The 12,750-nt window shown below is 39.3% G+C and overlaps 1 protein-coding gene across 8 annotated transcripts in view; it reads right to left on the minus strand.

Annotated features, from left to right (window-relative positions):
* Positions 1-11,123, minus strand: part of MYBPC1 (myosin binding protein C1) — an 80,282-nt gene extending 69,159 nt beyond the window's left edge. For 6 of the 8 annotated variants that reach the window (XM_069807482.1, XM_069807481.1, XM_069807478.1 and 3 more), the window contains exon 1: positions 10,967-11,123. In XM_069807482.1, coding sequence (XP_069663583.1) covers positions 10,967-10,991 — 25 coding nt within the window. In that variant the 5' untranslated portion in view covers positions 10,992-11,123. The remainder of the gene's footprint in view (positions 1-10,966) is intronic. The other 2 variants (XM_069807483.1, XM_069807480.1) reach the window with 1 other exon arrangement.
* Positions 11,124-12,750: the final 1,627 nt, after the last annotated feature.

Below are 12,750 nucleotides of genomic sequence, written 5' to 3' on the forward strand. Positions count from 1 at the left end.
GGCTGTCAGGCGCATAGGTGATTAGAGATCGTTTCATGTAGCTAATCACTAATAATCCATTACTTATGTCAACCTGAATTTTTTTACCCAATGCTAATTTTCCATCATCAGCCTTTTAGAAAATAACTCACTCAAGACGAAAAAGAGAGTGGTAGCATCCACTTTCTTAGTTTACTAAGGGTATATCATATTTATGGGCTACAAAATTCAGAGGCTGCTATTTTTTGTGAGTGCTTATGTTCATGTACATGCCAACCAAAGGTGATTTGTAATTAAGTCTGGAGAAGAATTAAAAAACACCCCAAACATAACTGGCAATGCAGGAAAGCTTTGTGTCAGAGTTGCAGTATTGCTGATATCAAACACTAAAAGAATCAGAAGTTACCCTGAACCTCAGAAACTTGCTTACTTAATGGGAATTCTATGTACTGACTTTGGGAGCTTTCTTTTTTTGTAAGCTTGTTTGCATATAAATATTTATTGTTGCTCAGATGCCTGGAATTCAGCATTGTACTGAAAAACATTTAGAAGTATTTTGCACATGTGGAGAGAAAGGACTTTTTCTGTAGGCAAATTTAGGAGGTTTAAGGTCCCAGAGACCTATGGCACTAGGCAAATCTTTGGTGGATCGTGCAGCAATATTTATGTACATGAAAGTCACGCGTGTCCCTTTGTGGGTGTTAGGTGTACGAAATTACATACATCCCTCTGTGTTAATACTGTTACATTTTCTACCACTCAATCTCATTCTGCAGCACTGAAGATAACTGTGAGAATTATAAGCCTTCGCTTTAAAAAAATCACTTAACTTTGCCTTTAGGGAAAACACCACAGCAGGATATTTGCAAACTGTGGGGATTTGCATCAGTAAATCAGTAAGTGACATGTATAAAAGAAAGCTCTTACAAAGCATGACAGCAAAATGCATTTGAGATGAATAACAGTCACAGCTCACTGAATATACTTTCTCTCCAGCTAAAAAGCTGTTGGGTAAGAGAGAAACCTTCACTGCAAAACATGGAAATGCAAAACAAGGGCAAAGAAAAAGGGGCAGAGGACAGAGGTCAGATTTCCCCTTTAAAAATAGGGCTAAGGAAAGCTTAGATGAAAGATTAGTAAGGCTGGAGGGAATGCCATGGAAAAAATGTCATCAGGCATCTGACCCTCTGTGCCTTCACTGAAGTCTGCATCTGTGGAGGAGTGGCAGCCACAGCCTCCATCGGTATTATGCTCCTCTTTGGGTCTAAAATAAGGTTTTTGGCCTAGATACTATGTTCTTATAAAAACAGAAGATACAGAACATGCTACAGCGTGTGTATGTGTATCTCGATCTACATGAATATCACAGCACGAGACCGAGAAGGTATTTGTCAGTGAATTACTCCATCTGCATGGCATTTCTCGTGTGACTGTTCCTAGATATCTCTAGCCACGGATATTCTCCACATCACCAGGGATAAGTGTTTTCTGTAATTTTTGCTAGGAACAGTGCTTTAGGGGTACTGGAAACTAATGAAGCTGTTGAAAAAGGACAGAAATGCAGTGCTGTGTACATTCAGGTGTGCAAATGGTTTGAAATGTTTCATTTCAGGTCAGAAACCAGTGAAAGACCCTCCCACACTGCACAACCAGCTCAGACTGATAAGAGGAAGTTTTTCTTCCTTCTAGAACAGTTGGAACTGGTGCTAGGGGCCATAACTTGTGCATTTCTCTTACACAGAAAAGATCTTATGTCAGAAAGTTATGAAAATGAACACAAAAATACCCAAAGTTTGGAATTTAACAACTGTTCAACAACTACATCTTACTGCTCTTTCTAGTCCGCTAGCACACTGGAGGAGGTGAATGTCAAGGAGTAAGACCTATCCCATCAACTGAAGCACTTAGCTTTTCTTTTGGGGTCTCTTTCAGTTTTAGCTGCATCTATATTCAGTTTAATTTCATCACAACTTCAGGGTTTTGAGAGAAGACAAAATCTGGAATAGGCTTTCAGACTGGGTTTGCATGCTGGCTGAGCAAAGCATGGCTCCCGTTCAAGAAAAAAAGTAACTGTTTGAGCTGGTTTGTGAGTTGCTTTTGCTCAGCCCCTACCTAATGTGTTCCATCCAGTCAGTTCAATAACAAGAAGTGGAGCAAATGTCTCTGCAATTTATGTCTATGCACACAGAGCTAACTTTTATAAACAGAAACCTGTATGAAAAGGGAATCTTCATCTGTGTCTGTATATGACTGCAACCTGCTCTTGGCATTTATGATCAAAATTAGGAAGTTATTCTGAGCCTGCAAAGTTGTGATGAGTGTGTATTTTAATACAGATCCCTCTCAGGAAGCATCATGGTACTACTGAACGACGCTTTCAGACGCTCACTAAAACCACCATTTGATCCTATGGAGAATTAAATTAGAACGGAGCTTTTTGTAATAATCACCTGATCAAAATAACTTGCTGGAGCCATCACATATAAGGACAACTGCCCTAAGAAGTAGATCACATGCTATTTTCAATTAGTAATGGGGCCAGGGGATAGCGAATTATGTAAGAAATATTTCCTAATCTCCAGGGAAGGGAGAGCAATAACTCTCTTGAACGTGTTCCATTGCAGCAAGATACAGCAGGGCTCCTTTCTTGCTGCGGTGTCTGTACACTTTTGGGAACATGTAGAAGGGACATGGAGGGGCTCTAAACTGTGGAATGAGTCACCCAGCCGCGCTCCCATGTCCTGGTACCGCTACTCTCTGCACTGCATGGAAGTCACATGGAAGTCACAACTCTCTGCACTGCATGGAAGTTACATGCACTGACCAACTTGGACGTTATCGTATCCATGAGGGTCTTTCCTGAAACAAACAACTTTACTCCAAGGCAGAGCATGGAGCAATTTTTAGGGTGGTGAATTTTGGGGGGAACTTTAGAACTTTTCTGAGAGTGTGCTATATTTGACTTTCTGTTCAACAACCCCCTGACACAACTCCAGGAGGTCTAATGTCCTGAATTAACCCCCATCTAGCACTACCAGAGAGCAGGGCATGCAACATCTCAGTATTATGACATCTAACACCACCGTGGCTAACTGCAGCAGAGGCCACAGGTTATTTTGGCACTTTGAACTGAAAATACACATAAAGACACTTAGCCAAGCAGTAGAGGATTGTTCTTCTTCAGAAGAGGCAGTTCTAAGCCGTGTGGATGTAAGACATCCTGCATCACTTCGCCTAGGTCCCACTGACTGCTCTGTGGAGATGCCATTAGCAATACAGACATAGGTAACGAGGGCGGGAAGCCAGAGAGAAACCACTCCGTTTTGCGAACGCTGCATATTTTTTAGGGTTCTGAGAGGTGTCTGAGCAGAAATCTATCTTCATACTACCTGAATGCACAGCACCTATCTTTCTGTCCCTACAGCATCTCAGGAAGCAGTGAACTGAAACTTTTACCAAAACATGCTTGGTAGAACAGCTTCTTAGGACATAAAATCCTGGTGGACACAGAATTGGATTTTTACTCTAATTCACTCTCTTCTGCAAGCATCTTCATCTTGGCTGAACCACCTGGTAGTTCAGTGAGCTCTAGGAGCTAAAATCACACCTGACAAATTAGGGAGAGTAAATTCCAGAAATTAGAATTCATGGAGATTCCTGAATCTACATGTGTTTTGTTGAACACATTGTAGAATATTCAGAAACCCTTTACGATTTAACATTAAAAGTGCTTGTTACTCATAGCTACAAATGTCCTTGATGTAACCAGTCATTTATCTAACAGCATAAAGCTGTTGGAGGAAGTGAGAGCAAGCTAGAGTAGAAAGGAGGAAGAGGAATTAATATTGCTTTGAACAGGAATGCAACTCTTTTCCTTTCATTGATACAAAAAAGAAATTTAATTTTGAATTGATTTAAACACTGAGCTTAGCCATGAAATGAAATAAAATACATTGACTCCTTCTTATAAAAAATAAAGCAAGTAAAACCAGCTGGATCTCTCAACAAAAACATGGCAGTAGCATCTTTTCTTTTTTGTTATTGTTCTTGTTTGGTTTTTTGTTTGTTTAATTTTTATTTCTGTCACTGCACCCAGCAGATTACAGAAGGGTGCACTCTTCTCTGCTCAAGGGAATCTGGGCCCAATGTACTTCCTCATTTATTGAGGGAGAGCACCTGAGTATCACATGCAAATAATGCTGGAGTGGAACTCTCTCCGTGTCTTCTTATAAAACTACACATTACAGAAAATTCTTAAACACCAGTTGAAGAAATTATAGAGAATAACTCTGCAGCCTTATTGTTAAGGTACTCAGAAAAAAAGGGAGACACATGAATGCACCTACGGTGTGAGCTAGGAGTCCAAGCTACCATTACAATCAATGGAATTAGATTTTTGTTCTCCATAAAATAGCTGCTTATGGCTCAGTTCATTTTCTGAAACAGAGGTGATCAATGACATTCAGATGCTGTAGCATACCCTTCTGGTTTCTAGCTGCTACTGCAGGGTGTTGCAGGTCTCCCATAGGTCCTAAGTCATATCTGCCAGCCCAAAATGGGTAGTCTGTGTATCCCAGGGTGTCTCATATGGCAGTAGGCACCTATGTTTAGGCAACTGGTGGCTGGTCAGCTGAGCAGCAGTCTGGGCTCCACTGACTGTAACGACCTGCTGTCCCGCGGGAGTGGGGACACCTTGTTCACTTGCACACGCTCCCATCTGGGTATCTGGTTCCTAACCCAAAGGTCTTCCGTGGCAGTGTAAAGACCGTTGGGCTCTTTGTACGGTTGCGAACTTATCAAAATTTGCAATGAACTAGCACAGACATTCATGTCAGGTCAGTCCTCTCTTCCCTAACTCTTAAAACACCAACTACTCTTCAAAGCAAAAGAATAAAATCTCCCGGTGGTCACAAAGTGCGTCAAACTCCCCTAGGGAATGATGGAAAAATGGCTTCAAATACAGGTTCCCTAACAGCAGTGAGAAAGAGAAAGCTTTTTTTGGAGTCTTCAGAAGTAGCACTTCAGTTGTGAATGAGAATAGAGAGAGAGGGCTGGATGGGAAGAGAAGGGGCTGTTTCTCAGCCACACAGTTCTTCAGACTCAAGAGACAAAGCTGTTTGCAGTGGGACTGAGAAAATTCTAATTACAACTGAAGTTAATGATTCTATCCATGTGCCTTCTCCTTTATTTTACAGACTTTTACATTCCGTGCAAATCCACCTTAGTGTCTGGATGAGAACAACCTTTTTTCCCCTCACCTAGAACAATTATTAAATTAGGACCTCTAACTTAGTGGAATCTCTGCATTTTCCCCAAGTGGTGAGTGTAGTATTTGGCCCTATCCCAATGGAAATTGCCCCAGGTAATTTATTTTCAAACTTGATTTGCTCTTCCACTTCAAGGAACCTTCTGGATGTACCCTCATGAAACACGAAATATGTTGTACCACATATTTTCCAAGGACCGTTAATGTGTGTGGCAGCTACTAATGTTTTGATAATTGAAGTCTCCCCAGATCTCGCTGCTATTTTTTTTGCTATGCGACCACAGACCTTCCCTTCTTGTTCACTAGATCCCTGAAACTAATATGAAGAAACTCATCCAGTTTTGCATGGAACAGAAGTGTACTGTAGCATGGTTGTTTTTTTTTTAAAGCTCTCTTAAAGTGATATATTTAGGAGGTATGAGGGGAAAGAACTGGGCAGTCCTTTATTTATCTTCCCAACAGGTGCAGTACAGGGAGGCACAAAGGCAGCATTTGCTAATTTCAGTTTTGCCAAGTACAAAGCACCCTCTGGTCTGCTGAAAGACCGTTCCCTGCTTTCCTCCTAAACTCAATGAGTTTTTTATTTTAGTGTGGTAATATTAAATATTTCTCCTGTGCATAAATGCACTGCTTTTTGCACAGGGTGGACAAGCTTTTCAACTCACATAAGAACAGTAAACCAGATCAATCTTGCATTATCCTCCTACACTAGTCTTAAAATAAAATCAATGCATTGTATAAGAAAAAAAAAAAAAATCAATGTAGTTCCTTCAATTTACACCATAATAAAACAAAACATAAAAATTCCAAAATAAATCAAGTTTGGGGATTTTTCTTCGCCAGCGTAGGGATTTTTCAATCAGATTAGTCTGATTGGAAAAGTAGTCTTAAACTTAGGAGCAGCGGAGGCGGAAGGTCAAAGAATAAATCTGAGATGCTCTGCTATCTCAGAAGGAAGTGTGGGAGCAACACTTAGAAATTAGCAATGGAAGGGCAAAGACAGTCTAAGAACAACTCAATTCCCAGTGTGCAACAAGATCTGTGCAGGAGGACACTGGTCTATAGGGCTCAGGACGGGAGCGGGGCCCACCCTAACAGATCTAATTACAACAGTTAGGCGTAAGTTTGCTTTCTGTTCGTGAGGGCTTTAAATTTATTAGCTAGAGGTGATGAAGAGAAACTTTCTAAAGAATTGGGAGGGAAAATAAGATAAGGGGTTAGGGTTTCCTCCTTCCCTCATCCACCAAATCTCATTTACCTGTGAATTTAATACAGTGCTTGTAAATGATATATATGGGCCTGACTTTGAGTGTAATTTGGCTCCAAGACTGAAGGTAGTTAGAAATAATAGGAATGCATTTTACAGTCAGTCCTGCAGAGGAGCAATGCTGATGGCAGAAGATGGATGTCTGTATGCTTTTCTTTGGCCTCACTGAAGCATTTATCTATGCAGCAAGGACAGCAGCAGCTGCACTACCCAGTTTGGTGCCATAATAAAATGATTATACAGTTCCAGTCTTCTGCATGGAAAGCACTAAACAATGCTATACAATGTTCATGTGCTGGATTCTTGAATTTTCAGGAAAACTTCCCATCAGCAGTGTTAATTTTGACACAAGCCAAATCCATATACCAAAGCAGAAATTCCATTTAACTTCTTTTTCACCTCTGAAAAATTGTCTAGCCTTGAAAATACGATATTAAAAGAAATCTTACTTTAATTAACTCTTATCCAGCCTTGATACTGAGATTGATTTCCCACTGGAATTCTGCTCTACATGTCTACTTACATGATTTATATGACTAGCTAGCTTCTTTGACAGTGCCTGTTACCTTGACACACCAGACTGTGGTATTGTTTTAAATATCATAAATATAATGCAAATATAATTATAGAAGAACCATGCCATGAAACAAAACCAGTCACGTTGAAAAGCCAATAGAAGTAAAGGCTGTTTCAACTGGGCTTCTTCAGAGAGAACAGTGTTACCACATCTCCAAAGCAGTCTCTACTGATATGTCTGTTTACCTCCTTTCACAAATTGCTTCATCTTTTAGAGATTGTCCTTCTAACAGACAACATATGCACATAGTTTTCTTCACAACTTTTACATCTGTGCTTTTTAAAGATCCAAAAAGATTTTGCTAAAACACTGTTTAAAGTAGACATGCGGATTTTTAATTTTGTTTCCTTGCCAATACGTGGATGGTCCAGGCAGTATACAAGCAGAGCTTGCAAACCCTTAGAAAATGAAGTTGGCAGACAGTTGATAAATACTTTGGCTTAAAATTTGGAATGGTCACTTAACTCAGGGCCATGAGTTATTTCCTAGACTGGGGAGAATAAATAAGGCAAATTTACAGAGCTGCCTACTGGGGACTGACTTGCACCTGTCCCTGTGGGATGATGCCCACAAATAGTTTGAAACCGTTGCTCTTGAGAGACTTGGCACTTTTACAAAAGCATATCCAAATGCCGTGGCCTGTGACAGCTTAAGAGGGCACCTAATTAATGGGCAGCTCTTATTATGAATATTGGTTAAAGGAAAGGAGGGAGAGGAAACACTGACTGAGTGATTACAATAAATTACAGGAAGTAATTATGTGAGTGAAGGTTATTTTATTAGTCACCAGGAAAACTAAAAGCTGTTAAATTTAAATGCGCTGGTGAAGGTCTTTGGCATGACAGTCCTATCCTAGTCATCCACTAGGATCAGTTAACCCACTGATGTGAACTTCACTTTGCAAATACGAAATTTTGAACAGGCTAAGACAAAACTATCTTACAACAGCATTACCATATACTCCAAAGAAGCCACAGCTGATGTAATATATAGGACTTTGACTTTTTAGAAGTACAATAAAGGCCTTAAATCATTAGTCATGGAAGCCTGTTTCTACAGTGACAAATTCCATCAGGCTGAAGTGCTCCAGCAACCTTCTCTAAGCTGAGTGGTGTGTTTAATTTGGTGATCCTATTTGTTAAGAGCACATTCTGAGTCTACACTCTCACCAAGTCAGGAAATTTCTCACTTCAGTAATCTAATAATCTTAAAATAGCTCAAAGAGCATTTGGCCTGAAAAAAAGCCTGGGAGCTTGCTACAGCACTGCCTCTAAAAAATGTAGCTATGTACTTCAGACATTGCAAAAAAAAATGCAAAGCTGAGATTTTCTTAACATTCAAGTGTTAGCCAGTTTCTGATTTCTCAGCTGCTTGCTCTTGTGTGTGCTGTTTTTAACGGGCGGGACCTATGAGAATGAGGAGTATGGGATCATTCATGTAGATTGCTTCTTTTGGAAATGTCAGAAAAATACTGCTTATGTGCCCATGTGATGCAGAAACCTTAAGCCTCTTTTTCTCTGCTTTCTATTGTAGTCTGCCAACAAGTTCCTCAAAGGTTTCTCCAAGAGTCCTTCCAGTGGTATCTTCCAGAATGTAGTCAGTCCAAGGTTCACCTTCATTAATTAATTACCTTCAATCCCTCATGCCTTAGAAATTACCTTGAGAACGGGCATTTGATGGACACTTGATGTTCTGAGTTCTTACTGGTAGCGCTAGTACGAGTAGTAGCAGTGGTATCATACTGTTTTTGGTACCAAATACTCCTGCCACTAATATAGTAAGTACTTCTTACTATACAAGTACTGCCACCAGCTCAGGTGAGTTCTTGATCAACAAAAATTCTTTAGGAAGAAGCTTATCTCTTAAGTGCAATGAGATACACATGTTATCACCCTGATCTACTGGCTGCAAATAAGCTGGGTGCAATGGGGAGCAACCAGCATGCAACACGATTCTATCGCTTTTCCAGAGCTCATTACTACTTGTGAACTCTAGCTCTATCAGGAAAGAAGGCTTCAATATTTTTTATGTTCCTGAATATTGACTCATCAAAAAATCACATTTATTCCACTGTCAATATGATGTTGTGCAGGGTTACTAGACTTAGTTTGTAGCACAACCACGGAGCTGTGTTTGTACTCACTGCATTGTAAGAACATCTTTGAAACAATCTAGTCTTAAACAGAATAATAACCTTTAGAAACTTGACCCTCTTAACAAATTTTCTCTGAAGTACATTATCTTTTGGAAGTGCAGAAATATTTTGGGGTTTTTTTTTTTAGTTGGCAGCCACAGAATGCATTCTGATTAAACTGTGTAATATCCAGTCAAATAAGAGATCAAATAAAAAGGACACTTAATACATGTGTAAATCATTTGAATTACAAATAAGACACTCTAGAAAGGGCTTGGCTCTAGGTTTGGTATAGAGGATTAGACTCTCATATTAATACATGCACTTGGTGTAGCTATTTTCAGAAGGATACTTCATCCATCATTGTCCTCGAGCACTAAGGAGGGCCAGTAAGTAAAACGATCACATTGGTCTGTCAACACTACTTGCTTAAGACTCAGTCATGCAAAAAGTTTAGTTTTCATATGCCCCCAACCCAACAAGGTGCTGAAACTGCCTAATGCTCCTGATAGTTGCTCTGCTCTTGCCTTCCAAAAAAAAGAGAAAATATTTCAAAAATACTTTTAAAATAAAGCAAATGCTATCGATAGGTCAGTGTTAAATCAAATGTACTCATTCAAATTACATGCATGGACCTACTGGATCTTTCAGAATTGATGGGAAATAAATGCTGTTTCATGACTTCTGTACTTTCCACAAGATTATCTTTAAGATTAAACTCAGTTTTGCATTTGGGAATGTATTAGAGAACCTGCCTGTATACCTCTTGTTTGCCAACACTTGCAAAGCACATACGGTTTGCACATTATTGGCTTTGCAGAAGCTGTGTATATTGTCACTGCTAAACAATAATCATCAAAAATTCTTACCAAAATGTCTAAATTTGAAAGAAAAATAAAAGAAAGTCTATAGAAGTAATGCAAATATAAGAAGTTTATTTAACTTAAATTTTCAGAATAGTAAAAAATAAATACTAGTTTTTAAAATGTTATGAATTAATAGACCCTGAACATTTTACGTCTGTTTGGGCAGCCTCCAATGGACAATTCTGTATCTCGCTATCAGACTACATACTCAGCTTCTTTGCTATGAACTTAATAGTACCACCAAAGGGGCAAGCATTACTGCCTTTAACTATCCTTCTGAAACAAAGATTAGTAATTTCTGTAGTGTTGCAAAATGTATCATTCCAGTTTCACCTGTACAGAAAACTTACTACATTCTTCACTCATGCATTAAACGTATAGAATATATTTTCATCAGAACCTTAAAATTGTTTCATGAACACACCCTTTCTATTCTATAACTTATAAAATGTTATGAAAAACATATCAACATGCTGACTTTTTAAACTGTAAGAAAAGCTTATTCCCTGTTTTCCCATGTCTAGATATGTTAGCTATAGAGAAACCACTAATTGCACTAAAAAAACCCTGCAGTCTTTAAAAAGTGAATACAGCATTTGCCTAATCAAGTAGTTTCTCAATATAGCTACAAAGTCATTGTTTATTGTCTAAAATACTTGGAGGCCAAAACAGTTTTGTGCTATAGCCCTACCTGAAAGTAATTTCTTACTTTAAAAGGATCAGTGATCTGTAATGATATAATAATGTTAAACGGCTATCACTCTTAGATATTATTTGTTGCTGAAATATGCAAGATGGTCTAAAAAGTGTTTTGTGTGTGTGCGTACTCATAATTCCTGCAATTAAGAAACGTTCAGGTAATATTTGTTATGCTTACCATCTTTCTTGGTGGGTTCCGGCATTGTTACAAGAATTCTTTATTCCCAGTGAGTTTCAGTCTTTCAGATGCAGTAAGTAGTAGCCCCAAGTCCAGCTGAGAGAGTATGCAGATCAGTATAACAAGCAGAGGGTAAGAAGAATTCCTCTGCTTTATATACTGCGACTGAAATATCAATCAAAATAGCACCTCCTCTCTTTTCAGTGCAAACACTTTGAAAATTGACAGTTATGGGAACCCCTCTCACATCTGTTGTCTGCAGCCTCTGCTCCCTTGGCTTTTGGAAGGAATCTCTGCTGCATTGCATGGGGCTGATGAGAACATCTATAACTTTCTAAATTCAGCCACACCGCTCGCTCTCTACGTCTCTCTCTGTAACATGCAGACACACATACACACACAGACAGAGGTTGAAAAAGTGACTGCCATGCTAGTAAAGAGGTCCTCCTGCCTGCAGAACTTATAGGAACTACCTGTATACATTGACTCCTTTTTCCACAACATGAAAGGGACAAATTAGCATAGCCAGTATGCCTGCAATGAAACTTCATTTCCTTCCTTTAAGAGAAAGATGGAGTGAGGAGTACTTTGCAGTATTAATGAAGAAAAAAGGATTATTGTGTTCCTGTTTAGAGCAGTGAAGACCCTCTGTATCTCCCTTCTGTTTACATTTGCTACACTTTCTTGGGTCCTTTTCCTGTAGCCATCCTCATTTTGGCTTCAGTAGAGACTATAGTGTTCCTTTCAGCACTGCTACCTCATTAACTGGAGAGGTCACTGCTGAGAGAAGAGATACTCTCTTTTCCACTCATCCAGGAGATGCAACACTCCTCGCCTTTGCCAAGCCAGGAAACCAGACAGAAGGAATGGAAATCCTATCTGCAGCATACACATCCAGCCACTAAACTAAGCCACTGGGCTCCCCTTCTCTTAGACTCCTACTTAAACTATTAATATATAGGTAATAGAAATGCAGGTCAAGTTAATCAGGGTGTACTAGGATTTATTTTCTTATGCCCTTTTAGGATTTTGAGACAAAACTGTAGTGATTAGTGCAATAGATGAAGTGGTCCTCAAGGGTTTCACGCTATTAAAACACATCTTCATATCATGATCACATATCATTAAGAACTAGGTTACTAGACAGGCTGCTCAGTGTCTAAATACACTCAAATGTTACGGAAATCATATTTCATGTCTTTGAATAGGAATTAGAGATGGAAGAGTGGTCATGTGCCTGTTTATCCTGTAGCCAGTGCATGATTGTTTCCTCTACAATCTGTTGTTTTCTGGGTATTTAGCCACTTTATAGACACCTTATAAGGGATGGGCATTTCATTCCTTTTTTTAAGACGAGTCTATCATCTGGCTTTTTCTGCTCTACTCATTATGGTGTTTTATTATTTGACTGATTCATGTGCCTATAAAATACAGAGAAAGGCAAGACCCCTGCCTACAAGAACCTAACCAAGCAATAATAAAAGCCATTTTCCTCCTTTGTTTCATATCACTATCTAGGTAACCCTCTTTATATCACTGAAATAATTCCTTTCCCTGGAAAGCAAACAGAACACTACCCTGAATAGGTAACTGGGGGTTTTGTCCGTCCGTGTATGATTGTGGTGGCAGTGGGGAATTGGTGCATGAACGGATAATAACATTGCAGAGATCATTTTTTCTTGTTCCCCTTTCTTCTACTCACATCCACGCACCAAATGCTGTGACGGCTGGAACCAGAGGGGGATGAAGAGCGACTGCTGATTTTCTCCAACATGGTGTTTCCC

This window comes from Haliaeetus albicilla, chromosome 19 (assembly GCF_947461875.1).
Source record: "Haliaeetus albicilla chromosome 19, bHalAlb1.1, whole genome shotgun sequence".
NCBI classification, from domain to species: domain Eukaryota; kingdom Metazoa; phylum Chordata; class Aves; order Accipitriformes; family Accipitridae; genus Haliaeetus; species Haliaeetus albicilla.